Below are 26,999 nucleotides of genomic sequence, written 5' to 3'. Positions count from 1 at the left end.
CCGCATCCCGTCTCGACCAGGCACCCCCTATCCACGAGGTCGTCAACGCGAACCACGCCACCCACGTCTCCCGCTCATAGAACGACTTGAGTCGCCACCCCGCAAAGAAGTCGGAGCTCAGGACACAACCACGAGCGACGGATCGGACGAGTTCTTCAACGCCGTCTCACAGGGCGACTTTTGCCTCCACTGCATCACCACCGGCCACAACTTCGCCAACTGCCCAGTACGCGTATGCATGTACTGTCAACAGACCGCCCCTGGGCACGTGGACTTTGCCTGTCCCTATCGCGACGAGCGTCGTGAATCCTCTCGGTCGCAATCCCCGTCGCCCGTCGACCGCTACGAGTTGCTCTACCCCGACGAAGGAGACGGAGAGTCGTGAAGTCGAGGACGACTTCAGGTCCTAGAAGGGGGATTATGTTACAACGGTCCGGGCGTCTCGGACATGGACTTTGATCGCACCTCACCTATGCCTCACCTACGCCTCATGTTACTGATGTGGATGGACTACACGCGGATACAGTACAGCTACGGTGCGGACACCATGAGGCAGCGCCTCATTGTTACGGTCCCGTAGGTAGCAGGCTTACCTCCCCTAGTACGCACCGTTTCAGCATGGCTTCTATGTATATTAGGACCCCTGGAGAGCTGAGGATGGTCCTCAGCTCGACCTGGTTATCTATCACCTTCACCCCTGAACTCGAGTCTCCTCTCCTGCCTGCTAGGCCCTTGCACCTGAATGTTACCACGACCCTCGAAGGTGTCATCTTAACACTCAGGACTGGGGCCTTCGTGGGCGGCAACTTGGGCACGTCCAAAGGCGAGGATGATGAGTTCGAGGCCGAGGTCACCGGCGCGAAACCCGGAGTATGGCTGGCGTCCGTTACGGCCGCGGAGCCCTAGGAAGGTGACAACAACATGATGGGATACGAGCGGCAGCTCATTCGGTTTGTGTGGATCCGCGACGGCACCGTGGACTACAACGCGCTGCCCTCCCGTGCCAGCGTTCAAGCCCCCGCAGCGTCGGAGCCTGACGCGGACTGGGAAGTCGTGGCGTCCTTCAGTGTTGACTCTGGCACGATATGCCTATTCTCGAAGCATGCCCTCAAGTCGTTACTAGCCACGGGGACGGACTGCGAGGCAATGCTGGAGATCTTCTTCGATGACGATGGCGATGGCACAAACGTCTTCGTTCCGAGTGGAGTAGTTTGTGAGTTCCCAGAGGTTTCCGTTCCGGAGAGATTGCGCCTAACTGAAGCTATTTGCAGTGAGTGGAAGTGACGGCGGGTACGAGATCAAGGCCCGGCGGGACGAAGAGGGACGCATCGTCGAGCTGACGCTTCGAGTATGAAGTGGTTTGTGCGGCAAACAGTAGTCTGACTAGTCATCTAAACAAGGAGAAGGTGCTTCGTTGGTTCACTTACCGACGTGTAATCTATGGGTAACAGTGATGTACGCAGCTCTCATGTACATGTGTCCTGTTCGCCGAAAGAAGGAAGACGTTAGGTAGTATATGGCATGATATACTCTCTCTACCTACACGCAAAGTTGACTCTGTCTAGCCGATCGTCCACATCCTCAGCTGGCTTCGACGGCAACGTCTGATACCGCGAGCAACAGCTCAGGCTTCGCACCACCGTGCCACTGCATCCCCTCCGCCTCCACAAGCGCGTGGCCCGCATCCAATCCGAGCCGCGTGTACTGCGGCGTGCCACCCCGTTCGCGCGAGACGCGCCAGTACGCCTCCTTGTTCCACACCCGGAAGCACACGTACTCCAGCGTCGGGATCGCCTCTGCGAGGCGCGCCACCCAGAATGCGAGGAACTTGCCGTGGAACTTGGAGAGGATCTCGAGGTGTGCGGCACTCGGCGGCTCGTGGTGCTCGTCCTCGTACTCGAGGGCGACGGCGTGCACGCGGAACGTGAAGAACCGGACAACCTTGAGGGGCTTGAGCATGCTCACTATCGCTTTCTACACGGGAGACGCGGCCCCATTATGTGTCAGGATGAGCGAGGCATACCACGGACGAAGGGTTGGGCATACCTGGTAGAGGATGGGATCATAGGAGAGGCTCCCGAGCCCCAGGTCGACTCCGAGATGGGTGACAGTGTGGTTGGGTTCATAACCGACCAGACATGTGAGATCGAGGTCATTGATATCGTCGTCTTTGAGGTTTCCGGGTAGCCCGCAATGTACGATGACTCGTGACGGGCGCACGTCCACAACGACAGTCCGCAGATTGAGGACTGGGTCCTCGTACAGGACGCACATAAAGTCGAGCCGCGTGACAGTACAGTGCAGGCCGAGCGCGTACAGCTCGTCGGGGTCCCCGTACACGTGGTCTAGATGGGGCCAGCAGCGCAGGTTGGCGCGGTTCAGGTCGTACGCGTCGTCGATGTGCGGTAGCGGGGCGTCCTCGCTCTCGATGTCCTCCCGCTTGCACGTAACCGTGACTTCGAGGTAGCGCAGGTTCGGAAAGGCGTTGACGAGCACGGACCGTTCGTCCACGCGGCAGTCCATGAGCGCCAGTGCGGAGACGCGAGGGAAGACGCTGGTTATGGGGCTTAGTCGGACGACCTCCGCCGTCAGATCACAGAAACGTATGAAGACCTTCTCGAGGGTGGCTTGGTGTCGATCGAGCATCTCCAACGGATTGGGAAATAGTTGAGAGCCGGTGGTGACGATACCTCCTACCAGTGGCCACACGCCATCGACATGAACGCTCACAAGGGGAGACTGGATGGTGTTCACGAGCTCGTGGGTCAGATAGCCGAATGTGGTGACGCGCAACGTTCGCACGGTCTTGAGGGCGGAGAGAGTGTCTAGGAGACGCTCGTCGGCGTGGAGGAGTTTTTCGCAGTAGTCGATAGATAGGTCATCCAGATGGGTGAGTTGGCTGACGATGGGCACCAGGAGAGGGCAGAGCTTGAAGGTTTCCAGAACGTTGACTGACCCGCCGGCATCGGCGAAGCTGTATCGGGGGATGCAGATAGAAAGCTTCGTCAGGTACTGGGCGCAGCCAGGGAGATTGCGCCGCATGAAATGGCAGAAGGAGAGGAGATGCTTGTGTGTGCGGATTGAGACCCCCATCCTCAGCAGGGGGCCCATGCCGAGGCTGTACAGCATTCGGGACGCTTGCATAGAAGCGGAGATAGACGATTGGGTGTCGAGGAGGGCGATGATAGCGGCATAGATGTCTTCGCTGAGTGTCGGAATTTTTTGCGGCACCAATTCGCCAGAACTAGATACAGAATGCCTCGGCGTTGAGCAACATGAGCACACTCAACGGTTTAGGAAGGAAGACCTACCGAACCACTGCAGCCATGCTAGGATCAGCTAAGAAGGGCAGTAAGCTCGTCCCGTGAAAGAGAGCGTACTGGGAGCTGAGACAGCTTATGTATATGTTTGAATGTCGTACTACAAAAGGCGCATCGTGCGCTAGCAACAAGTGTTCGTTGCACAACAATGACAATTGTCGCAGTGCAACGTCTCCCACCTGCCACAAGAAAGCTTAGTTTGTCACGACGGCGTCCTCGGAGAGCTTACCGTGTTTAGAAACGACAATAGTACCGATGCGAGTGACTTTTTGTTCCGCCGCAAACTATGTCTTGGCACTTTCCTTAGCGAGCGAGGTTGATGCGTTTGTGTTGACTGCGATGAACGTTTGGGCATGTTCTGCACATCTTGCAATCGACTGGGGGACCTTGCGTCTCTGGGCCGCCCAGGTGGAGGCTGGTAGGGGTTGGTATTTGGATCGAGACAACTCACCGGCTCGGCTCCGAGATGTATGACGGAGCCTAGCGGGTACACAAAGTACGTTCGCAACCGAAGGAAGCCGCATATATGCATGTTTACGACGTCCGGTGGCGTTGGCCCGAAGCCCCACAAACAAGCATCGGTGAAGGATCTTCCGTGATCTATGAAAGTGGTATGTGACCGATCGACGAAGGCGGGCCCGTCGATTCAGTACTCGGGGAGATGACGTGGGTTGCAGTGGAACCGGGGGTTGGCGCTCGGAACCGAAGGTCCAGTGAAGGGACCTCGCTCGCGGCCAGAGCAGGATTTGCATATCAAGATCGCACAGAGGAGACGGTTCCGGGGAATGTAGCGCATAGTGTCAAGATAGATTGCTCCAGGCCGGTTCGGGTGACGTCGACACTACACAACCAGGGAGCAGCAGGGAAACGAGAGCGAGAGCGAGACGAAGAGGAGCCTATTCGTTGCCACGCAAAGAGCGATCGCGGTCGCCAAAGACGTTCGCCGGTTCCTTTGCAGATGATCGGGTTTCTGGGGATGGAGCGATCGTGGTGTGCACCGTCTGGAAAACCAAATTCGGAAGGCACCGTGGGCGTGATCGAGACGCAGAAGCACATCGGGGGCAGATCTGTGAACGAGCGAGTGTCGAGTGCCGCTGCGAAGAGCTGTCAAAATGACGGAACAGTGCGCGTCGCGATCGGCCGAGAGACACGCGAATACTTCTATCCACGACGGACTGCGCTCCGGAATACTCACAGACATGTTAGCTGGCTGGAAGCGTAGAAGCGTAAACGTGCGCATGCGTAACCGTTGTTTAGCAACGCGAAACATAGAAGCTAACATCCCCACTTACCTGTTAGGCGTATACAAGCACATTGCATAAGCCAATGCGATGAGGTACTGGCAAGCGGTGTCAGAGTTTCAACTAGTGTTGTACACGGACTGCGGACGGGTACCGCCGCGGTGCTTGACAGAAGGGTGGCAGAATGCAGGATTCTTGCTCATGTGGAGCCTTTCCAAAACGCCAACGCCCGCGACGGATGCTGTGGGTACTAGGTAGCAAGGCTGTGGTATCAGCACCGTGAACGTCGTTGCGTAGACTTCCAGAGCTCGAAGGAGCCACAAACGGTACGCTTTCAAGCGGCGCACAGCGCCTCAGGGCCACATGTCCACATGGTCCTGTCATGGCCTAGCTCATGAAACGCGATGGAGGTTTGTCGCCGCTAACAGCGCGCCCACGCTCATCTGTATATGTGCATGGCTCACATCGTCATGTTCGACGCCCCGCAACACCGCAGAACAGCAAAACAGCGCTCTCGGGCTGGTCGGAACTTGTCTTCGACCGTGGCGGCGGGCGCACAGATCGATCCTCGCTCGCTCCGAGTCGCTAGCGCACGTCGAGGGAGAAGTAAGAGTACTGATACGCACCGGGCTTTGTCTCCATAACGGGTGTGCCGTTACCCGCGTCGTCGCTCCTGAAGCCGCTGGAGTCCAACGGAGAATGATGGCCTGTCGACCGGAGCCGGAAGACGGGGAGGTCTGGCGCCAGGTCGAACGTTTGAGGGTCGACCACCTGAACAGGCGTAGCAACGGCGATAACTTACGAAGGAGGCGCAATTAGCTCGCGGCGGAATGCATCCAGGACCCGGCGATATCTGCTCGTACCTCCCGGGCGCGGGACAGCGCAGCCGCTGGAGAAGTGTGGGAGACGCTTCGAACCTTCGCCCGCCGCGCGCGTGGTGCCACGCGCCTTCGCTGCATCGCAGTGGACACTTTGGCTGATTCGTAGATGGCGTCAAGCAGAGAAAGAACAAAGCAGGGGGCTGTGAGCGAGCTGAGGCGCTGCAAAATGACCTCATCACGGGCAGTGAACAAGAGGCCTCGAGGACGAGCGTCGAGCGGGCGGAGGAAGAGATCGGAGGGGATCTAGTGGATGAGATCTTCAGCGACTTTGATTGGTCGCGACATTGCCCCGCCCGATGTGGGGAGACATTTGATCGGCAAGCTCGTCGGCCACGCTCGTCTGGCACGCCCCAGCGTCGACGGCGAACTCATCCTGAACTTTCTGTCGACGTCGCTGCCATCTGTCGTACCTCGCGTCCCTCTTGCGCTACTCTGACATGCACGCATCGCGATCCACCCAACAAATAGTCAACACGCCTGCTGCGCGCGCGATGCCACGTCGTTCTATCGGAGGCCCCGCCAGAAGAAGCTAGCGCACCCCTGTCACGAAATATATCATGGCCAATGTCAGGGTTGCAGATCTGTCTACCTCCTTCGAGCGGAATTGCAGAAGTAGTTCTATGCCGCAGAGTCCTCACGGAAGCAATCCGGCGAGCCTAGACGCGAACTTTGCGTCTCATGAATCCGTCCTTCGTCTTCCCTGCCTGCATAGCAGACCACGGCGCGCCGAACTCCACGCCTGCTGACCAGTGCCGATGCACGCTATCTCGCACCCGCTATCATATGCAGTCCCCTGCGCTATTCGCGACTGCATCGCCGGCCGCGATGCGTGAGTAACTTGGACCCTGGCGGTTGGCGAACAGGGTGTGATTGGACGCGCATCGCCATCCGCTCATATCAACTTCCGAGCAAGGTGTCACATCTCCAGCCAAATCGCCCATCCCGCTCCGGCCCATCTCCTCCCGCCGCCCCCGAGCCCGCGCCAGCATCCAGCGTACTTTCCGTATATATACTGTCGCTTCGTCTTCCTCGTCCTCCGCCCCGCCCCGCCCTCTGCTCATAGCACACTTCCTGGCTAGCAGCGACCCACATCCGCGCTCACAGCCTCCCACATCCCTCTTCATCAAACTACGCGACAATGTCGTTCCTCTTTGGCTCGCGCTCGAAGCACCTACCGCCTGGTCCGCCCGGGGTTCCCATCATCGGCAACCTTAAGCAGATCCCCAGCAACGAGCAGTGGGTGTGGTTCCATAACATCTCCAAGAAGTACGGTGAGTACCTCGTCCCGCTCTCATCCCCGTCTCTCTTCCCCCCAATATCCATTTGCCCCCGCGGCGGTGTGCCTGGTTGCGGCGCAGACGCGGTCCCGGATAGTGGCTGCGGCGTCGGGGCCGCGACCCCAGACTTGGCGGGCATGCGCTGCGTGCGTCGCGCACGGAGTCGGAGCGCGTTGTGCGCATGTCCGGGGGTGGCGGAGTGCGCCAGATCTCATTCCGAGATCTCCGCGCGATAGCAGCCCTGCATCTCTGTGGGCGCATGGGAGCGCGCCCCGCGCGCGCGACGAGCTTATTCTTCCGCTTGTGTTCCCGCTCTCACGCGCGCGTTGTTTCGTCGACGCGCGCACATGTTGGCATGTTGCTGAGGACAAGGGTGCTGATATGACTTTTGTTTTTGCGCAGGCGACGTGAACACGCTGCATGTGCTCAACACCACGCTCATCGTGCTGAACTCGCAAGAGGCGATCGACACGCTCTTCAACAAGAAGGCCGACCAGTACTCGAACAAGCCCTCACGGTGGATGGCGAATTCGTACGTAGCCCTCGTGGACCCCGGCGCTAGCGAGTGCTGACCCCCGGCGCGCGTAGATCCAATCTGATATGGACGGCGCCGTTCATGCCACAGGGCCCGGACTACGAATACGTACGGAAGATGTTCCACGACGAAATCGGCCAACAGGTAGTCGGCAAGTACAACAAGGACTACGAGACGTCCTCGCGGCGCTTCATGCAGACGCTCATGCAAAACCTCCATTCGCCGGACCTCACGCAAGTCATCGACGAGTGAGTACGCCAGCCCCCACGATGGTCGGGCCCACGCTGATGCGATACGCAGCTCGATCGGACACGTTTTCCTGAAGGTGTCGACTGGGTACGAGCCGAAGCCGACAGACACGATCCTCACGCAGCTGAACGACCTCGCGCACTTTGCTGCGGACGTGCTCGCCGACAAGTTCCAGGTGTTCGACCTCCTCCCTCCCCGTACGTCCCCTTTTCGCTTCCTGCACCGATCGTGAGCCTGACCTGACCCGCGCGCAGTTCGGTGGCTACCAACGTGGACGCCCGTCATCGGCCCGATGCTGGAGCTCGGCGCGAAGTGGAAGAAGCAGCTAAACGCGACGGCGGACGAGACCGTGAAGCTCGCGCAGGAGGGCAAGGACGCGGGCAACGATTCCGTCATGTACGACATCACGCTCGGTAAGACGTCGCTCGACATGCGCACGAAGATGATCGGGGCCACGATGAACGCAGGTGCGTCTTTCTTCCGATCCGCGCCTCCCGCCCCGCGCGCCTTTGTACTTATTCGGGTTGCGATCGCGTCTAGGGGGCATGCTTGCGACGGAGTCCGCGACGCTGACGTTCTTGCTCGCGATGGCGAAATTCCCGGAAATCCAGCGGCGCGCGCAGGCGGAGGTCGATGGCCTCACCGAGGGAAAGCGCCTCCCGACGATGGTGGACCGCCCAAACCTGCCGTTCGTCGATGCGGTGCTGTCCGAGGTCCTGCGCTGGGTGTCCATCGCTCCCGTTAGTAAGTACCCTCATTCCTCTGTCGCGTTAGCTACGGAGCTAATCGCGCCGCAACAGTCACACGCGAGGCAACTAAGGACGACGTGTATAACGGGCACTTGATCCCGAAGGGCGCGACACTAATGGCGAACAACTGGTACGCGCGCGTTCAGGTCTGACTCTCTTACCAGTCACTGACATGTGAACGCGCAGGGCGATCTCGCGCGACGAGAAGCTGTTCCCAGATCCGGAGGCGTTCAAGCCGGAGCGCTGGCTGGACGCGTCCGGCACGAAGCTGCGTGATGACCTGCTGGACCCGATGCAGTTCGCGTTTGGGTTTGGGCACCATACGTGCCCCGGGAGGTACCTCGCGGACGCGCTGCTATTCAGCCATTACGCGCACATCCTCGCGGTGTTCGACGTCGCGCTCCCGCCGGTAGCAGAGAAGGCGCTGCTCGATGCGGACGCTAAGATGAAGGTCAAGAGCAATGGGGCTGCATGGTGAGTCTTGCGCGATGTTCGAGTGTTGGGAGACGGGTGCTGATAGATTTGTGTGTAGCCGCGTGGAGGAGGTCTACGTGCAGCTCGCGCCTCGCTCGGCGGCTGCGACGGAGCTTATCAACCAGGCTTCCACGTCCGTGCCCGCGCCCGCACCCACTGTGGAGACCGCGTCCGCCTCGACCAACGGCCCCGCGAGCCCCATCCCGAACGGCGCTCCCAGCGCAAAATCGAACGCGGCCCATTGAGCCTCGGCGTTCCTTCCTACCTCGCACCCATCCTCTCAGACGAAAACCTGCATGCGCCTACGTTGACGAAGCCCGACGTTGTGTACGATTCTCTGCATGATCTCCTACTTTCTCTCTCGCCACGAATGCACGGCGGCTCTACGGTATAACGATATAACACACAGCCCAATGGCGGCTGATAGCTCGGCATTGGCATCCTCATCCTGGTGGCTTTGGCGGGCCACGGCGCGACTGTATCTATACTTATCTCTATAATGGCTAGTACAAATTTACGATCCTCTTACAATGTGCCTTATCGCTGCGCCACCAGGTCTTGGGACATGTTGGATGGTATGTTTCTGGAGGTGTCTCCTCGATATACCTCTTCCCCGCCAAACTGCTATCGCAAGACAAATGAACATGCACCGATATGATCATTGAACATACAAGCTCATCATAGATGCGTCTGAGTACACGCAGGTGAGCATTAGTAGAAGCGCTCCCCGACTCCAAGTGCTCACTCATCTTCAATCAAGGAGGCACTCGAATAGCTCGCCGTAGACGTCTGGTGGACGTAAACTCGCAGCTCGTGACGAAGGGCATATCAACTTCGAGCAACCTACCGTCATCGCGGGAAAGACCCTCTACCAATAGGAAGCAGGGAACACCACCACCAACCACGATCGGCCATGCCAACGAAGATTTGCCCTCCCAAACGCCGTCCACCTTCGCCGGGCACACCCTCATGACCACCCCCGTCCGCCCTTCTCGCGGGCGAAGACCACACGCCGATGAGCGTCTGCCCGTGGCACGTTGGCCGTGCACGTCGGATGTCGCGCGGGCTCCTTCCATTTCATCAGCGGCGCCTGCCAACGAGGTAGGTTGCGCGGGCTTCGAGTGGCGGGTGTGGTCGCGCTCAGGCCTTATCGGGCCAGAAAAGAGGGACACCGCCGGCGAGAGCACGGCGTGCCAGGGATCGGCGGGTGACTGCGTTCTGTCGTGTGGCGGCGAGCGTGGCTTGCCCGCCCGGATCAGGCAGAGGGCTCTCCACGGGGCGGCGGCGTAGTGCGGCTGAGAGTCGACTCAAGGGCAGGACTTGAGATGAGTGCCTCCTTGACGAGTTGATCGTTATTGAAGAATGAGAGAGGGGCTGAAGGTATATAAGGAGGTGCTGCAGAGGTTTGAGGTCTTCAGACGGGCATTGCTCTCTTGCGCTCAACTTCCTCTTCAGTGCTCACTCACCTCGACGGTATGCATTCCGTGTGACGCGCCGCCGCCCGCGAGCTGATTGGCTTTTATTCTCGAACAGCGACCATGCCTTTCAAATACGAGCGCATCGACAAGGACAACGTGGTCCTGCTCGTCGTCGACCACCAGGAGGGCCTGTACCAGCTCGTGCGCGACTACACGCCGGCCGACTTCAAGACCAACATCCTCGCGCACGCCGCGCTCGGTAAAATCTTCAACCTGCCGACCATATTGACCTCCAGTTCCGAAACGGGTGAGTTATACTTACCTTCAGTACAAGGCTGAATATTGAAGGACATACTACCAGGACCCAACGGACCATTGCCCGCGGAAGTCATTGCGATGCACCCCAACGCGCCTTTCATCAAGCGTCAAGGTGAGGTAGACGCATGGGACAATGCCGACTTCCGTGCAGCGGTCGAGGCGACTGGCAAGAAGCAGGTCATCCTGGCCGGGATCACGACCGACGTGAGTGCCCTTGGTCCCCGCTGTCGAAGACGAACGCTAATGGTGCGCCGACAGGTCTGCACGGCGTTCCTCGCGCTCTCCCTCGTCGATGCCGGGTACACCGTGTACGCGAACAGCGACGCGTCGGGGACGTTCGACGTCAAGACTGCACAGGACGCGAACGACCGCATGCGCGCCGCTGGCGTGCATGTGCTCTCCATGTTCGCCGTTTCGCTCGAGTTGATGCGCGACTGGCGCAACACGCCTGGCGCGCCGGAGATGATGCCGTTCTTCGACCAGTGGGTGTTGTTTAGCACCTTTGAGATATATTTAGAGAGCGCTGACGTTGATGTTGCAGGTACCTGCCCGAGTACGGGTTCCTAGCCCGTGCGCACGACGCCGCCGCGGCGAACGGCACGCCTTCTGGCCTGCCCTCCGGCCTGTAAATCCCTGTATACGACGCGATAGTGCCATATGTCCCTATATGACTTGTTATCAGCTCTTGAGGTCTCAACAAATACCAATATTCATACCGAGACGATTAACAGCTCCAGTTTGAGGGATGCCACCGCCGCAGTCTCAACAAACAAGCGCTTTTGAAAGGTATACGAGTGTTTAACCAACCCGTATGTTTAAGCCAGGAATAGCCAACTTGCAAGATCCAGCGACTCGTAGTACACAGAGTGGTTAGTTTTGGAGGAAGAAGCATCAGACGCCCATGACCTCCGTACGCGGACAGCATCCGTTTTCGGCTCGTGGCTCTTACACCGTTACCGCCATCTCCTTTCGACCAGAGCCCTGTAATTGCAACTACTTCATTAACCGATTCGCTTCTTCAGTTGAGTATCAGCCTTATGCAACCCAAATTACTGCAATAACATCTGTGTGAGGAAGGGCGCGGAGTTGAAAATCCCGTCCCCGTGGGAACTCTGAGTTTGAACGTTTGAACGTCCAAGTCCTCGAGCTCGTAAGACGCAACCTGACAGCAACCACATCCTTTTCGAGGACACTTCGCATCGTAATTCCCGCCAGCATGCTGAAAGAAAAGGCCTTTGCGGCTCGCAAAAAGTCTGCTGAAGACAGTAACGAAACCTGTACAGCCCCTATGAGGGACACTCGTGGACCTCCCGTCACTGCCAGCCTCGCAGTACAAACCTGGAGTCCGGTACAGCACTGAGCTCCGATTTTGTACTGTAAGGCTGATGTAGTGAGGCAAGCAGAGGGCTCGGAATGAACTATGCGGCATGTGTGCCCTGCTGGGTGGTGACTTGTGAGATATCTCGCAGCTGCTGTCCGGTGTCCACCGTGTCTTGTTAGGTCTCACACGCCGGCGTGCTAACGCAGACTTTGAATTTCCAGAAATCGTACGTGACAAAAAGCCGCGCCCGGGCTCTTCCTATTGTGTTATGTCTCATTTTGGAGTCCTCCCAGGTAGCAGCGCCTGTGCCAATCTGGACAAGACGGCGAATATCACCTACGGCGCGAAATTCAACCACCTGTTGCCGCAGAACCACCATCTCCCACCATTTCTCTCCACACCATCTGCTGCAGGCCAGCTCAGACGATCCTTACATTGAATTGGCTGCCAGGTGCACACACGGTATGTTACCCCCTGAGTCAGCATGACACGCCGAGATATCGACTTGACGCGCCAGGTAGCGACAACGCCACTCACTCACGCCGCTCATTCAAACATGTACCGCAACTCCATGGCGCTGAACCTGGACATCTACGCGATGGTGCTGGACCACCTCGACTCCCGCTCCGACATCTCCGCGTTCATGCGCGCGTGCAGGCTGTTCTCCACCGTGGGCGCGCGGCGCCTACTCCGCCCAGGGGTCACGATCCGCACAAGAGCGCATCTCGACTCTTTCTGCCGCTTCATGCTCCGGGACCTGGACGTGCGCACCAGGTCCCTCCGCCGCCTCTTCCTCTGTATCGAGATCCGGCCTGTGGACGACGCGGCCGACGCGGCCGACGACGACGACGATACTGACGACCAAGACAAAGACGACGGCAAAGAAAAAGACGACAGCAAAGAAAAAGACGACAGCAAAGAAAAAGACGACGGCAAAGAAAAAGACGACGGCAAAGACGAGGACGACATTGACGACGAGGACGAGAACGACAAGTTCAAGCCCAAAACAGTGAAACCTGTAAATGAGGAGAAGGAGATGCGTAAGAGCGCGAAGCTCCTCACGAGCGTGCTGCGCCGTGCGACCGCCTTGCAGCACCTCACCATCCACTTCTGCGAGGAGCTACTGCAGCGTGACGAGGCCCTCGTTGGCGCACTCGTCGGCCTGAAACGCGTCAAGCATCTCACCATCTCGTCGTACGGCATCCGCGCACACGACGTCGTCACCGGCATCTGCTCGCCCCTCGTGTACGTGAACGTCGACTGCCACACGAACACCGAGCACGACGTCGACCTCGCGCACACCCTCGCGCGACACCGCGACACGCTCGAGACGGTCACGGCGTGGGGCGTCAACCTCACCGCACACTTCCTCGCGCAGGACGACAAGGACCCCAGTATCGTGTTCCCGCGTGTGCACGCGCTGAGCGTGCGCTCGTCCATCGGGCTCGACCGCGCGGCGCTCGTGCGCACCTTCCCGAACGTGCGCACGCTGGAGGTCGCGGGCGTGCGCCTGGACGCGCGGGACCCTCCGATAGTCATGGGGGCGCTGCGCGCTGCGAACCTCCTCGCGGACCCGACGACGTGGGAGAAGCTCGACCATCTGTGTGGTGACGAGGACGCGCTGTGCATGCTTGGGATGCCGCAGGGACACGTGCGGCGCATGGACGTAGAGTGGGATGTGGGCGGCTGGGCGCGGGTTGCGGGCGCGCAGTCGCTCGCGCGGCCGACGCACCTCCTCGTCCACTCTGGCTACGCGGTGGAGGATGCATTCAACTGGGGTGCGCTGGACGGGATGCTCGGGAAGCGCAGTGGCGTGACGCACATCGGGTTTGATCTGTATCCGCTGGGGCCGTATGAGCTGCGGGAGACTATGGTGCGTGCTTCTTTCCGCTGTGTTTTGGGTGTGGGTGCTTACCATATTGCGCTGGTGCAGGACGAGCTCGTGCCCTTCATGGAGGGATCTAAGCTCGCGTTCGTCGCGCTGCGGTTGCGCGCGCAGCCGCTCGAGGAGGAGTCCCCGTACGACAAACGCGACCGACGCCACCCGGAAATGAGCAGGTGGGCAGATGACATCCGGGGCTCCAAAACATCCAAGCTCGAGGACTGGGTGGGCAAGATGGCGGAGGCGTCGCCCGCGCTGCGATATGTGTCGTTCGATCTGGAGGGGCATCCGCCGTGCTACTTCCAGGTACTCCCGCCGGAGAAGGGTCGGGAGCTCACCGTGGGACTGCTTGACCCGCAGGAGGGGGAGGCCGTCGTGCGCAAGGAGGGCATGGAGTGGCGGCGTCGCGAGCCGGAGCCGCCACGGTTTGAGGAGAGGAGTGTTCCTACGGCCGAGGCTGGTCCATGGGTATTGAGGGATTCGCGTTCGAATAGCCCTGTGCCGCCCTGGTCATGTCCAGAACATGGGTACTGAGGAAATAATTAGCCCACCAGTGTCGTTGCTCGCGCGATAAAAGTACTCCACTCCTCGCGAAAGAGACAAAAAATGAGGTCCCACCGTGGTTCGAACACGGGACCCTACGATCTGCAATCGTATGCTCTACCACTGAGCTATAGAACCGTTAGGCTTTTTACGGAGTTGTCAGTCATGTAGGTAACTTAAGCAAAAAGAGACTCCGGCTAGATCGGAGCCGCGTCGCGACGCGTGTAACATATTTCTGCGCATCCAGTCTTTCTGCGCCTGGCTTCAGGATCGCCTGTGATGCCTTGAAGCGCGAGCAGATAAAGTTGAGGAAGTAGGAAGCCGTCGATGAAATAGCGCATCCGGAGACAGCGAATCCGGAGGCCAAGAAGAGAGGCGGTACCGCGGCAACGTCTCGGCATGGACGTCTTCCAGGGCAAGGTCGTTCCGCAGAGCTGAGGAAGTGCGCGGAAATGGCGTCTGTACGGGCATAACGTCAACGCATGAGAACATACCAGCACGGTGTTGGCCAAGTCGTGGAGAATCGGACGAGAAGGAGGAGGAGGGGGAGAGGATGATGACGCGCGCAGTCGGGCGGTGTCCCCGCCCTGGTTACGTAATCATTGAGCAGTGGTGGCCGTTTCTGTCACCTTCTCCGTCCCCGACCGCGTCCCTCTCCTCCTCCCTCTTCTCCTCCACACCGACCTTTCTTTTTATTCCGTCGCGTGTACGCCCCCAACCCGCCCCCAGCCGCCGCCGTTGTCGTTCTCCACGCGTCTTGCTCCCCGTCCATGTCTGGCTCCGCTACCAACCCCGTATGTTCCGACCTCGCCGCCTTTCTTCCAGCGGTGGTGTCTCACTCCACCCACAGATTAGGAGGAAGCTCGTCATCGTCGGCGATGGTACGTGGGTGTTGCCGCTCCTTCCCCGCACCCGCTCATCTCCTGTTTCAATTAGGCGCATGCGGAAAGACGTCCTTGCTCTGCTCGTTCGCCCTCGGAGAGTTCCCCAAGGAATATGTGAGTGTAATCATCTCCCTGCGCGTCCTTGTTGCTCACAACGTTTGCATTCCCCTCTAGCAACCAAGTGAGTAGCGACCCGTAACAACGCATTCCGTCACCCGCGGACTAACACGCCGTGGCAGCCATCTTCGAGAACTATGTCGCGGAGATTCGGTTAGACGGCAAGGCCGTGCAGCTCGCACTATGGGATACTGCGTGAGTCCTCTCTTTCTGCTAGCGCGTCCCTCGTTGCATCAGTATAGCGCTATGTGCTCTATTGTTGGGGCCCAATCCCGTCTCCGGACAGTGCACCCAGAGACCAGCGCAGGTCGCCGGTCTGTTCATGGTCTTAGCAACGGACCTTTGTCAATCGCGTCCAAGCCTCTCAGCACATCCCCCATCCGCACACCCAACCGCTCGGGTGCACTCCCTCCCTGAGTCGGCCATTGCGTTCGAGCGGCGACTCGGACGTGATCTATTAATTCCCTCTTTCCGTCTCCTCCCGAATCAAATGTGTGCACCCGCTTCTGTTCGCTTCCGCTGCTCGTTCTCGTTCTGCGGGGACGTGCAGCAGAAGCAGAGCACGTCCCGCCCTTATCATGTTTTGACTCAGCGCGGAAGGTACACGTAGTGGACCTCCAGGCTGCCGCGCTGGATCTGCCTTTACGTCCAACGTTATCCGACACCGTCCAGGCCGTGTGTCGCTGGACTTGCTTCACGCACGCCCATCTGTGGAGCGCGTTGACCGTATCACTTCGTGTCCACCTATCGGCGCCTTCGCTTTGCGTTACGGCAGCGTTCCATTGCGTTGGTACTGGACAGGTGTCACCATGTCTAATCCTTGGACGTATGTCGCGTTCGACGTGTGTACACGCCGGTGGCGGGAGTGTGGATACCCGGCCATAGTCACGGACATGAGCTCTATTCCGTTGTCGCCGTGTCAGATATGCTGACCGCCCCTCTTCGATTTCCGCAGCGGTCAAGAAGAGTATGAGCGCCTGAGGCCAATGTCGTACTCAAAGTCGCATGTCATCCTCATTGCCTTCGCCATCGACACGCCCGACTCGCTTGACAACGTTGCTGCTAAGGTGAGTATTACGCGCCCACGTCTCGACTGGTCTGGACTGAGCGGAGTACGCAGTGGATAGAGGAGGTCCGCTCGATCTGCGGTCCCACGATTCCTGTCATCCTCGTAGGCTGCAAGTCGGATCTGCGGCCACCTCCCGGTAAGTGTATACGGGTTACCATTGCCTATTGTAGCTACGTCTAACCAAACTGCCGTCCAGGTTCACCAAATGCGTCGCAGTACGTGTCGACAGAGCAGGCAGAACGGGTGGCACAAGCGATCGGCGCGCGAGCGTACAAAGAGTGTTCTGCGTTGAAGATCGAGGGCGTCGACGACGTTTTCGAGGCCGCGACGCGGGCAAGCATGTTGATGCGCGAAGGCGTCCCGGCGCACGCCGGGCACCAGGCGGGTCGGCTCAGCGGAAGCATGGGCCATCGGCGCGGTGCGAGCAACGCCGACGACGGGTGGGAAGACAAGGGGCGGTGTTGCGTTATCTGTTAAACGCACCCGCACGACTCAGGGAGGAGCCGCAGGGTCGCGAGCAACACTACACGGCTGAGTGGGTGTTCCGTTTCCCTGTGGGTGCGCCCGTGCGCTGACCGTGCACTTTTCGTGTACGATTCCTCCCTGGCCTCGCTGCCCGCCGCCGCCTCTTCGACTTGTCCGAACTTAACATAAACCACCACCATTACGTCCCCGCCACCACCCGCCATGTACAATGCATGCACGCCCACGCACCCGCTGTATTATCCCCGCATGCTCGCTCACCCCGCCCCCACATCGCCCGCTGCCATCGCTACCTGCCATCGTATCGCACGACACACCCCACGCTCGCTCGCCCACCAACTCTTACGATCACTCCTGCTTCATGCGCACGTCGGACACTACTGGCTCGGAACGGACTTTACACACACATTCTGTCTTTTCTCATCTGCTCCCGCCTTGGACTCTCGTTTTCATCTTTATCTGTGTCTCTTACCCCGCACCCTCCCTTACGCGCGCGCGTCCTCCTTGCTCTCATTCCCGGCGCAGCCCCCGCCGGCCCTCATCCTCCCTCCCGTCTTCCCGCCCCGCCCATTGGATATCTCCTGTGCTATCCTGCCCCTTCTCCACGGCCGCCTTACTCACTCTACGTACCGCCCTACCTAGGCCCGCCTAACTACCTACGCACCCCGTCACCGCCGCGCCGTCCGCTCGGCCGTGCCCGCACCCGTCGTACTCGCACGCGTATCCGCCCGCTATATTGACATCCTCGTTTCCCGATCTTACCGTGCTGTGTCGTCTCTGTGTGCGTATAGTGGTTTTTGCGCGGACGCAGTTGTCGTTGTGTCTCGGCGCGGGAGGTGAAACGGTGAGTGTGGAAGGATGGGCTCGTTTGTTCTGGTGCGTGTTTCGTTCTGGCATGTTCGGAGGAGACGCTGATGGCCGCTTGCGCAGGTACTTGAGGTTGCGTGTATGGGTGCATGCTCAAGAGTCGGCTGTCCATGCCTGCGCAATGGGGGGTGTTGGCAACGTATTCATACATGGCATAAGTCATGAGCTGCGCTCTGTCGATATCTTCAAGCAGATGGATGCGGTTTGGATTTGCGGAATCTGAATACTGAATGTAGGATACGCTGCCTCCGTTCAGCAAGAGGCCCATAGGCGGACGTACCGTGCTAGCAAGCATAGTGACATATGGTATACGGATGCGTCCCTGTTTCCCGATCTGCCACCGGTGCTCTCAACCTGTGCACCTTGTCTTGCTATCACCATTCCATGAGCGCCGAGGCGGAAGTGTCCATTCGTTCTGGTGCGTGTTGCGTTGCGTTGCGTTGCGTTGCGTTGCGTTGCGGATAGACGCTGATGGTTTGCGTGTGCAGTTGGTGTGCTGGAATGAATGTCCGCGTGTGGATGCGCGCTCACGGGCATCCCTTGGCGTTCTTTCACTGTTCACTTCTACGCAACGGGCAGTGCTGGCAACGCACGCAGATGAGTCTCCCTCATCCGTTTATCGTTCCATGGACGCCCTCCTGGGATGGTATGGGATCTGACGCTACCTTCAAGCGCCATGCGATTTGGATAGCGGAAGTCCGAATATAGAATGCACCGCCTACGTTCAGCGAGAATTGACGTCTTCGGTGTTGGCACTTTCTCGATGCCAAAACTTGGTGCGCCCTGGAGTTCTGTTTCATCCTATCCATTTGCGACTCATTCCGTTTAGAAAACCCCAAAGCACACTGATCCTGTGCGCAAGTATGAAGTTGATGAGACGTTGGTGATAGATCGAGTGGTATACATGCGCAGCTTGAGCGGATGTTCCCACATACGTTCCTCCTCGGCGGTTATCGATTCAAACGTCCTGTGCTCACTGCTCGCGGGACCTATATTCCATCCTTTGAATGCACCGGTTCTGCGCCCCGATATTCAACTTCTTCGACACGTGGTGGGAGGAAGGCGATGCTGTATAAGGTTCCGTCTACAAGGACTGAAGAACCTCACTGCCTGGCGCCATATCTTCCTCTCCCCCCACCACTTCCCCTCCGAGGGACACCCCCACACGACACCGGCACATCGTCATGGCTGCTTGGAATGTGTACGCTAAGGAGCTCTACCACCACGGCCATGGATATCCGTTGTGGGTGCCCGATCCAGAGCCACGCACCAACCGTGAGGTCGAGATCGCCGACTTGGGGTGGATTAGGGATGGCCAATTCATCCACCTACTGCGATGCAAGGCGACACAAGGGGAATCACAGCCGCACCGGGTGCAGCCGGAGGACTACGCGCCGTTCAATCCGCCCAACCTCGTTACCAGTGGACCTCTCGAGAAAATCACCCAGCCTGTGCTTTGTAGCCGGTCGATCAAGAACGTCGAGGTGCAAGCAGGGGCGTCGGTGAACGTGTAGGTGTATCTTCGATCACCTGGGGCCACCGTTTACTGATCGCTGCATCTTTAGCCCCATGGCAGTGTCTACTCCGGGCGGCAATGTCAAGTTCCAGTGCACGCAAGACAAGGGCGCGCTTCTGCTGCTCAGTCCCCGGGGCGAAGAAACCTTCATCGAATCTAAGCGACACATCGTCACGTACATGCGCGAGCACCTCGACAGCTGGGAAGACCTCGCGAACAGTGTGCTCGGCCTCGAGCTCTTGCGCGAAGACATCTTCTTCGTCTGCGGCGTGACGAAGACGAGCCGCTGGGGCGTCGCCGCGTTCTCCGGCACACAACGCAACGCACAAGGCACCGTCTCGTGCGACTTTGGCGCGCTTGGCTCCGCGAGTATGAACATCAGCGTCGCGCAGACGAGCCTGCCCGGCAGCTGGTTCCGGAGCGGCCCGCCGCGCGCCCGCGGGAGCCCCACACTCAACTTCGCACCTTCGCCCGCGGCGTATATGCCGTACGGTGCGTCGCCGACCCAGCCCGCCTTCGGGACGGGCTCCTCGACGTCCGTGTCGTCCTATGGGACGGCCGCTGCGCCGTCTACAGCTTCGTTCCCCGCGTACGGTACCCAGACCATGCCGCCTGGTATGACCTTGCCTTCAGTGCCACAGGCCGCGTATGGAGTCCAGGAAAAGGCGGACCAGTGTATATTTTTCCACTACTATAAGGCCAAGCGGCGTTTCTTCCTGTTCGAGCGCATGGAAGCCGGGGCGGGGCCGCATGAGCTACCGCCGAAGGCAGACGACGATTTTTCCAGCTCGGAGGTGCTCGCTCAAGATGATGATGGTGCAGACGAGCTAGAATTCGAGTCGTCGGCGGATGATACGGTATGTACACACCTGCTGGAGTCGTGGATGTGCAAATGCTGACCGACATAGCCTTATGACCCGGTAAAAGATGTCTTAGACTACATACTCGAAACGGTAAGTTCGGCCCCTCGTTGATTTTTGGGAGCTCGTAACTAATGGAGCGATGGTACAGAATCAAGAGGTCAAGCTAGCGATCGCGTCTGATCTCGATCTGTATGCACTATTCAAGGTGTGTTTTCTCCGTGTCTATGGTGTTGGGGTTCTTGCTGGAAGGGGTTGCGCAGGATCAGGACTTCCCAGACGATGTGGCAGCGGAACTGAGGCGGCTCAAACCCGCCGTAGAGTTGGATGAAAACAATGGTAAATATTCCCTCGTTCGTAGTTTCACTTGCATTGACAGGATCCTTTCCAGTGGGTACGCTGTCTGTAGACTTCACATACAGCCGCAAGCGGGTCGGAGAAGCAGAGGCCGAAGGCTCCCCGAGCAAGAAACAAGTGATGTCTCCCGGTGACGGACCGGATGGCGGTAATCCTCCGGAAGACATGGACATTGACCATCAGCGTACGTAGTGTACACATCATGTTCACTACGATCTTCACAACTAGAGCAACAGCTGCATATATGGGCGGTGGTGCAGATGATGATAAGCTTCAGCCTTTTACGGGTCCACAAGACCCTCAAGTACCTGACAAGGGCAAGGAAGCAGCACGGCACGTTGTCGGAGACCCTTCGACGCACGACGGCTCTGTAACCGCGCTGGCCTACTCCGCGGACGGCCGGTACCTCGCAACCGGGGCGGAGGACACATGCGTCATCATTTGGTACGCGCGCGAGGGCGCTGTGAAACGAAAGCTCGCGGCGCACGACGACACCATTTCCGCACTCGCATTCTCTCCGAACGCCGCCATTTTGGCATCCGCGTCCGACTACGGGCCAATCAAGCTCTGGCAAGTCGAGGCGTTGGACCAACAGCCGCAGGTGGTCGACCCAGGCGTGTTCGTTCGCTCTCTCGCCTTCACCCCCGACGGGTACAAACTACTCGGCGGCGCGAGCGACGGCAGGTTCATCATGTGGAACGTGGGCAACCTCGCGCGCGTCGACATCACACACCATGCCGCGGTCGTCGCCTTCATCATCTTTTCCGCGGATGGGACGATGATGGCGACGGGCGGTACAGAGAGCGTCTGCCGCGTGTGGGAGGTCGCGAGCCTCGACAGCCGCACGCCGAAGTGGGTGCTCAAGGGGCACCGCGGCATGGTCTCGTCCGCGGCGTTCTCGCGCGACGGGCGGCGCATCATCACGGGCTCGGACGACGCGAGCTGCCGCATCTGGAGCACGGAGAGCGGGGAGGTGCTCGTGAACCTGCACGAGCACACCGGGCCTGTGTGGGCCGTCGCATTCGCGCCAGACGGGATGCGTGTCGTGTCGGGCTCGTCGGATACGACAGTGAAGGTGTGCGACGCGTGGACGGGCGAGCGCCGGCTCTCGCTCGACGCGCACGACAACATGATCAACAGCGTCGCGTGCTCGCCGGACGGCCTGTACATCGCGTCCGCGTCGTCGGACAACACCGTGCGACTGTGGGACGCGGAGAGCGGGAAGCTCGTCCGGACGTACAACGAGCACAGCGACAACGTCACGTCCGTGCGATTCTCGCCCGATGGGAAGACGCTCGCGTCCGGCGCACACGACGGGACGGTATACATCAGGCCGCTGCAGCAGGGCGAAGTTGCGTAGGGAGCTTGGGTTTGGAATACATTGTGAGCTTAGTCGACTAGAGGAACCAAAGAGGAACATTTACGACACGACACCATCCATAGTTACCGCCGCAAAGTTGGTCTTCGGAAATGCATTGTATCAAACACTCTCATTTCTACTTGTTGGAAGCCCACAGGGTCCCGTGTTCGAACCACGGTGGAACCTCATTTGTTTTTCCATCGCGAAGAGTAGAGTACTTTTATCGCGCTAGCAACGACCCTACTGGACTAATTACTCCCTCAGTACTCAGGTATTGAACATGACTAATACGGCACAGGGCTATACAAAACGCCGACCTTTCAACACCCATGGACCCGCCTCAGCCGGAGGAATACTCCTCTCCTCAAACCGTGGCGGCTCCGGCTCGCGACGCCGCCACTCCATGCCTTCCTTGCGCACGACGGCCTCCCCCTCATGAGGGTCAAGCAGCCCCACGGTGAGCTCCCGGCCCCTCTCCGGCGCGAGTACCTGGAAATAGCACGGTGGGTGTCCATCCAGATCGAACGAGACATACCGCAGCGCGGGCGACGCCTCCGCCATCTTGTCCACCCAGTCCGAGAGCTCGGAGGCCTCAATTTCCCCGTCGGAACCCTCGATGGAGAGCAAAGATCTGCGGCCTCCCTGGGGGAGCGCGCGCAGCCGCACTGCGACAAACGCAAGGTTCAATCCCTTCATCACGATCATCAGCGGATTCTGTAGCGCAGCGCTGAGGTGAGAACTCAAACAGCAAACACAGCGAGAAGACGCGTACGCACCATAGTGTCACTTAGCTCATGCGACTTCGGATGCAGATCGATCCCGAGGTGCGTCACATCACGAGTGAACTTTCTAAGCAGTCTAGTCACCGTTTCCCAATAGTCCAGGTCACCGCCCTTGAAGCCCCAGTGCAGCACGAGATGCGTCGGTCTTGCGCGTATCAGGGGACCGGCCAGCAGGGAGTCCCAGCCCTTCACGTCCCACTCCACGTCGACGCGCCGCACGGCGTATCGGCCCAGCCCAAGCATGAACAGCGCGTACACGTCGCCACACAAGTGATCGAGCTTGGCCCACGCCGCATACACTCTGTGGTTCGCAACGACCAGCTGTCTGATGGTCACTCGAGGGTCCCGCGCGTCCAGGCGCACGCCCGCGACCTCGAAGGTGCGCACATTCGGGAAGGCGTACATGAGCGCGGCGCGGTCGAGCGCGATGGGCGAGCGGATGCTCAGCGCGTGCACGCGCGGGAATACGATCCCGTTGTGTTCTCCGTCCCGCGCGAGGAACTGGGCCGTGAGGTTGACGCCCCACGCCGTGACCGTCTCGAGCGTGTTACGGTGCCGTGCGAGTGTCTGCGCAAGGTCGATGTCATGCTCGGTGCTCGTGTAGCAGTCGACGTTCACATGCACAAGGGGCGAGCGGATGCCGGTGATGACGTCGTGCGCGCGGATGCCGTACGAGTAGATGATGAGCTGCTTGACGTGTTCGAGGCTGACGAGCGCGTCCACGAGGGCCTCTTCACGCTGCAGCAGCTCTTCGCAGAAGTAGATGGCGAGGTGCTGCAGTCCGGTCGCCCGACGCAGCACGCGGACGAGCAGCGCGGCGCCCCTGCGCACCTCCTCCTCCTCCTTCTCTGCGGCCTCCGTATCATCGACATCCGCAATCCGGAGCTCGACACAGAGAAAGAGGTGGTGGAGGGCTGTGGCGCGCTTGTCAAGGTCCCGGAGCATAAAGTGGCAGAAGGAGTCGAGGTGTGCCGCTGTGCGGAGCGTGACCCCAGCCTGGCGGAGGAGGCGCCGCGCGCCCACGATGGAGAACAGCTTGCACGAGCGCATGAACGCGGATATGTCGGAGGGAGAATCGAGATGATCCAGCACCATCTCGCAGATGTCCAGGTCTAGCGACATGGCGTTGCGGTACTTGAGCGAGTGAGCGGCGTTATCGCTGAGTGGCGCGTCAGTTCAAGTTCGACATCATACTGGCTGCTAAGGATCACATACCGTGTGTGAGCACTTGTCAGTCGATATAGAGCGCGTCTGAGCTAGCTTGCAGCAGATTACGGGAAAGAAATTGTGGGAGTTGGTGGTTGTGCAGCAACAGAACGCAGCTCTTGTAGGTGATACTCGTCGTCTCGTTAGGCTTGGTGCAGGCGTTTGGCACAGGCGTTTGACACAATAGGACAGCTGGGGTGTGGCCTTTGTCATTGTTTCTGGGGAATATGCGGTGGCGCGACGCATGTGAGACTAAACAAGCCACGGTAGACAGCAGCTCTAAGATAACTTACCTAGCAAGCAGGACACAGATACTGCTTTGATCCACGCACTCATGGGTTCATACAGCTCACCGCACTACAGCAGCCTTCCCTGTCAATCTCAGAAGTTAGGTACTGGCCTCCAAGTCTGCACTATGAGTCCGGTAGTGGCGATGATAGAGCCTACCGTACAATCGTCTTTGATAGAGTTTTCGACGACTCGCTGAAGATTGCGCGATCTATGAAGAGGCCTTCTCAAACCAAGAGGCCTTCTCAAACCTGCAAAAAGGATTTAAGTAGTTGCGTCATCATTGTCTTCGGGATAGACAACTAGAGTAAACTAGAGATGCGAGGACTTGAACGTCCAAAGTCGTCAGGATGCTCAAGTATCATCGCCTTTGTTCTTAGAAGGATCAGGCCAATGAAATGCCCACCAAGCAATCGCTGACAAGTCACAATGTTCTTGATGTTAGCGCAACAAGGCTTTCAAACATGGGCAAATTAGTACGATGCAATACCAAGCATGGAGATGAGCACCGCAACTAGGCTGTAGGCCTCACAGGACGTATTGAAGACCCAAGCTCCTGTCTGTCGACGCCAGCTCCTCCGCACGAACCAGCGCCCGTCCGGCCGCGGAGCTAAGTTCTTCCACCAATAAGCCCGCTTCCGTTTGCTCGACTGCCCAGTACGTGGCTTCCGTACCCTTCACGTCTAGCGCAACGTGCTTGAGAGATGAATCAGCTTCGGAGAACATTCGGATGATCTTCTCGTGGCGCGGACGTCCAAAGACTCGCGGGAACTTGGACCCGCGTGCAGATGTGTTCACGTCCTCATTGCCACTATTGCCTCGCCGGCCGACTTGCGTGGACGCAGGCTCCTCCGCACCTTCCAGAGAGTCGTGGAGGCGGAGGACGAAAAACTTCAATTTATGTTGGCGGAGGAGGGAGACTGTATCCGACTGCGTGAATGTTAGCCATGCGCTAGGGGCATGCACGCGAACTTGTAGAACAACGCACCAGCATGTCGTCTGCAGTCCCCATCACGGAGCTTGTGCAGATGTCCAGCGCCAGATGAGTGATCGTCGTGCCTCCGAGGGGGAGCAAGTCCGGTAGTTTTCCAGCGGGCAAAGAGAACCCGTAGCCGTACCCCAGATGAAGCACTGCGTGAGAGGCACGCGCCTCGGAGAGTGTTGTGCGGAGCCGAGCGAGCATTATGGCGTCGTAAGAGCCGATCCAGTCCACCTCGACGGCCTTCGCGTGCGGGGCGGTCCCAAGGGCGTACAGGGCATCGACGGCGCCGCACAGCCGACGGAGGACGCCCCACGGGTGGTTGTTGGCAGCTGCGTTCTCCTGCCGCGTGGGCTCGGCGTCGAGGTCTGCAGGGACGCTGAGCTCCAGATACTGTAGGTTCGGGAACGCCCGGTGGAGGGTGGCCGTGTCGAGTCCCCAGAAGGAGCGTAGCGCGAGCGCGCGCACACGCGGGAATTGCACGGTTGCGTCGCCGAGCTCGATGTACCAGCCGCTGAGCTTCTCCAGAGTGTTGCAATGGCGCTCTACCATGGGTATGAGGGGTGAGGGATCGTACATCTCCTCGGTGTAGCAGTGCAGGTCGACTTCGATCAAAGAGGACTTGATGTTATCGAGAACGCGCCCGGCGAGCTCCCCGACAGAGTGGACCTGGAGGCGGTGGACATGCTCGAGCGCGATGATGGCGTTGACGAGCTTGTTCTCGCGCTCGAGGAGCTCTTCGCACGAGTCGATGCTAAGGTCTTCGAGGTTGGTCGTTTGCTGTAGTACCGTGAGGAGCATCCTCAAGGTGTCCTTCGACAACGTGGAGCCGGAATAGTCGTTCGCCGCATCGGAGTCATCCTCGGGCTCGTCATCCAGATCACATTCGAGCCGTATCTTAAGGTAGAGCTGTCTGAGATGAGGCGCGCGAGCGGAGACGTCACGGAGCATGAACGCGCAAAACGAGCGGAGCTGCGTGGCGTTTCCGACTGTCACCCCGTGAGATAGGAGAATCCTGGTGCCGGCATCTCGGAGTGTCTTGCAGGTGCGCATCAGGGTGGCCACACCTGACTGGCGTGGAACATGTTGCAAAAGCTCTAGGAGTATGTCCTGGCTGAGACGAAGCGGCTGCAAGGTCATCGTCCGATTTGTGAGCGTGTTAGAGCGTGTTACGAGACCCTTGAGTGTTTGGAATGTCTCTAGCTCTTGTATACGCGTTAGAGTGAATGGAAGAACGCGTCGCTGGGGCTGCTCCGGAAGCAACAATGCCCTTCAGCGGCCAGTCGTCAATATAGCAGACTTCTCGCGAATGCTCACCTATAGGCGTCGCTCTTAGAGCGAGTAGTTCGTATAGGACGTAGCCTATCTGGAGCCAGGCAATGTGAAGAGGATTCGCGGAGGTTGTGGGAGTGAGCAAAGCGGCGACATCTCTGAGATTTGACACGTACTACGTAAAGGCGCTCACTGCCGGGTCGCTTACCTCGCGAAAGCATGGTAATTTTATCTCAATTAGGCCGAGTCTACTGGATGAACAAATCAGCGAGTTTGAGGAGGACGCGGTAGTTGAGAGCAAGCGGCGTTTCAAGTTGCCATGTTGTCGAGGAGAATTTGACGTCCAAGAACGAGCGGATGACCACAGCGGAAGGTCACTCATCGTATCCTCGCACGTCCCTCTTCCCGCTCGCTGTCCACAAGTGTCCACGTCATTGGTACTCCGACATTCCCCAGCGCGATTGTATGGAACGGTTGACATGAAGTGGAAGTAAAACGATACGACACCAGCAGGGCTCGAACCTGCGCTCACAAAGTGAAACAGATACTCACCGAAGCAGTTCTAATCTGTCGCCGTAACCACTTGGCTATGGTGTCCTGTAAAGCGCTCGTGTGCAGGCAATTTTGATTTGCAAACGCACCACTGACGGTCGACGAAGATACACCGCAAGTTCAACATGCGTCTCCGACAGAGGCTCACCCTCGTCCAGCGACCACGATGAGATAGAAACTCGGGCTGATCCATCGGACG

The 26,999-nt window shown here is 58.9% G+C and overlaps 9 protein-coding genes and 2 non-coding genes across 11 annotated transcripts; 6 read left to right on the top strand and 5 right to left on the bottom strand.

Moving 5' to 3' along the window:
• Positions 1 to 472: 472 nt before the first annotated feature.
• On the top strand, positions 473 to 1,354 carry TRAVEDRAFT_49124 (uncharacterized protein; the record flags this gene model as incomplete). The annotated part of the gene is made up of 4 exons (XM_008041965.1): positions 473 to 576; positions 639 to 870; positions 943 to 1,213; positions 1,272 to 1,354. The coding sequence occupies 4 exons, from the start codon at positions 473 to 475 to the stop codon at positions 1,352 to 1,354; spliced, it is 690 nt and encodes a 229-aa protein (XP_008040156.1).
• Positions 1,355 to 1,581: 227 nt separating this feature from the next.
• On the bottom strand, positions 1,582 to 3,328 carry TRAVEDRAFT_49123 (uncharacterized protein; the record flags this gene model as incomplete). Its single annotated transcript, XM_008041964.1, has 3 exons — positions 1,582 to 1,974; positions 2,047 to 3,244; positions 3,312 to 3,328. 3 exons carry the CDS (start codon positions 3,326 to 3,328, stop codon positions 1,582 to 1,584), a joined length of 1,608 nt encoding a protein of 535 aa, XP_008040155.1.
• Positions 3,329 to 6,580: 3,252 nt separating this feature from the next.
• On the top strand, positions 6,581 to 8,971 carry TRAVEDRAFT_21513 (cytochrome P450; the record flags this gene model as incomplete). The annotated part of the gene is made up of 9 exons (XM_008041811.1): positions 6,581 to 6,713; positions 7,122 to 7,251; positions 7,308 to 7,502; positions 7,555 to 7,700; positions 7,758 to 7,970; positions 8,044 to 8,247; positions 8,278 to 8,302; positions 8,439 to 8,726; positions 8,785 to 8,971. The coding sequence occupies 9 exons, from the start codon at positions 6,581 to 6,583 to the stop codon at positions 8,969 to 8,971; spliced, it is 1,521 nt and encodes a 506-aa protein (XP_008040002.1).
• Positions 8,972 to 10,264: 1,293 nt separating this feature from the next.
• Positions 10,265 to 11,091, top strand: TRAVEDRAFT_128133 (Isochorismatase hydrolase; the record flags this gene model as incomplete). Its single annotated transcript, XM_008042214.1, has 4 exons — positions 10,265 to 10,451; positions 10,506 to 10,666; positions 10,721 to 10,944; positions 11,004 to 11,091. The coding sequence occupies 4 exons, from the start codon at positions 10,265 to 10,267 to the stop codon at positions 11,089 to 11,091; spliced, it is 660 nt and encodes a 219-aa protein (XP_008040405.1).
• A 1,248-nt stretch (positions 11,092 to 12,339) lies between these two features.
• TRAVEDRAFT_49120 (uncharacterized protein) lies at positions 12,340 to 14,199 on the top strand (the record flags this gene model as incomplete). Its single annotated transcript, XM_008041963.1, has 2 exons — positions 12,340 to 13,656; positions 13,717 to 14,199. 2 exons carry the CDS (start codon positions 12,340 to 12,342, stop codon positions 14,197 to 14,199), a joined length of 1,800 nt encoding a protein of 599 aa, XP_008040154.1.
• A 75-nt stretch (positions 14,200 to 14,274) lies between these two features.
• TRAVEDRAFT_t128 lies at positions 14,275 to 14,346 on the bottom strand. The gene has a single exon. It is a non-coding gene; the product is annotated as a tRNA-Cys (tRNA).
• Positions 14,347 to 14,885: 539 nt separating this feature from the next.
• On the top strand, positions 14,886 to 17,516 carry TRAVEDRAFT_29918 (ras-domain-containing protein). Its single transcript, XM_008041869.1, has 8 exons — positions 14,886 to 15,002; positions 15,059 to 15,089; positions 15,145 to 15,206; positions 15,267 to 15,273; positions 15,332 to 15,404; positions 16,165 to 16,276; positions 16,330 to 16,414; positions 16,475 to 17,516. The coding sequence occupies exons 1-8, from the start codon at positions 14,979 to 14,981 to the stop codon at positions 16,753 to 16,755; spliced, it is 675 nt and encodes a 224-aa protein (XP_008040060.1). The 5' UTR covers positions 14,886 to 14,978; the 3' UTR covers positions 16,756 to 17,516.
• A 1,296-nt stretch (positions 17,517 to 18,812) lies between these two features.
• Positions 18,813 to 21,721, top strand: TRAVEDRAFT_49118 (WD40 repeat-like protein; the record flags this gene model as incomplete). The annotated part of the gene is made up of 7 exons (XM_008041962.1): positions 18,813 to 19,138; positions 19,194 to 20,001; positions 20,053 to 20,097; positions 20,156 to 20,212; positions 20,268 to 20,343; positions 20,396 to 20,545; positions 20,598 to 21,721. 7 exons carry the CDS (start codon positions 18,813 to 18,815, stop codon positions 21,719 to 21,721), a joined length of 2,586 nt encoding a protein of 861 aa, XP_008040153.1.
• Positions 21,722 to 22,021: 300 nt separating this feature from the next.
• TRAVEDRAFT_49117 (uncharacterized protein) lies at positions 22,022 to 23,625 on the bottom strand (the record flags this gene model as incomplete). Its single annotated transcript, XM_008041961.1, has 2 exons — positions 22,022 to 22,435; positions 22,498 to 23,625. 2 exons carry the CDS (start codon positions 23,623 to 23,625, stop codon positions 22,022 to 22,024), a joined length of 1,542 nt encoding a protein of 513 aa, XP_008040152.1.
• An 891-nt stretch (positions 23,626 to 24,516) lies between these two features.
• Positions 24,517 to 26,116, bottom strand: TRAVEDRAFT_72937 (uncharacterized protein; the record flags this gene model as incomplete). The annotated part of the gene is made up of 2 exons (XM_008042213.1): positions 24,517 to 24,927; positions 24,986 to 26,116. 2 exons carry the CDS (start codon positions 26,114 to 26,116, stop codon positions 24,526 to 24,528), a joined length of 1,533 nt encoding a protein of 510 aa, XP_008040404.1. The 3' UTR covers positions 24,517 to 24,525.
• Positions 26,117 to 26,749: 633 nt separating this feature from the next.
• TRAVEDRAFT_t127 lies at positions 26,750 to 26,845 on the bottom strand. The gene has a single exon. It is a non-coding gene; the product is annotated as a tRNA-Ser (tRNA).
• Between the last annotated feature and the right edge of the window lie 154 nt (positions 26,846 to 26,999).

The sequence above is a fragment of the Trametes versicolor genome, assembly GCF_000271585.1.
Source record: "Trametes versicolor FP-101664 SS1 unplaced genomic scaffold TRAVEscaffold_8, whole genome shotgun sequence".
Classification (NCBI taxonomy): domain Eukaryota; kingdom Fungi; phylum Basidiomycota; class Agaricomycetes; order Polyporales; family Polyporaceae; genus Trametes; species Trametes versicolor.
This window is presented reverse-complemented; position numbering and strand designations above follow the sequence as displayed.

Bases quoted from the DNA above. Each gene is read 5' to 3' on its own strand.
- TRAVEDRAFT_29918 (XM_008041869.1), top strand. From the start codon at position 14,979: ATGTCTGGCTCCGCTACCAACCCC. The intron at 15,003-15,058 runs GTATGTTCCGAC...CTCCACCCACAG, and splicing joins CTGGCTCCGCTACCAACCCC to ATTAGGAGGAAGCTCGTCAT. The intron at 16,415-16,474 runs GTAAGTGTATAC...ACTGCCGTCCAG, and splicing joins GGATCTGCGGCCACCTCCCG to GTTCACCAAATGCGTCGCAG.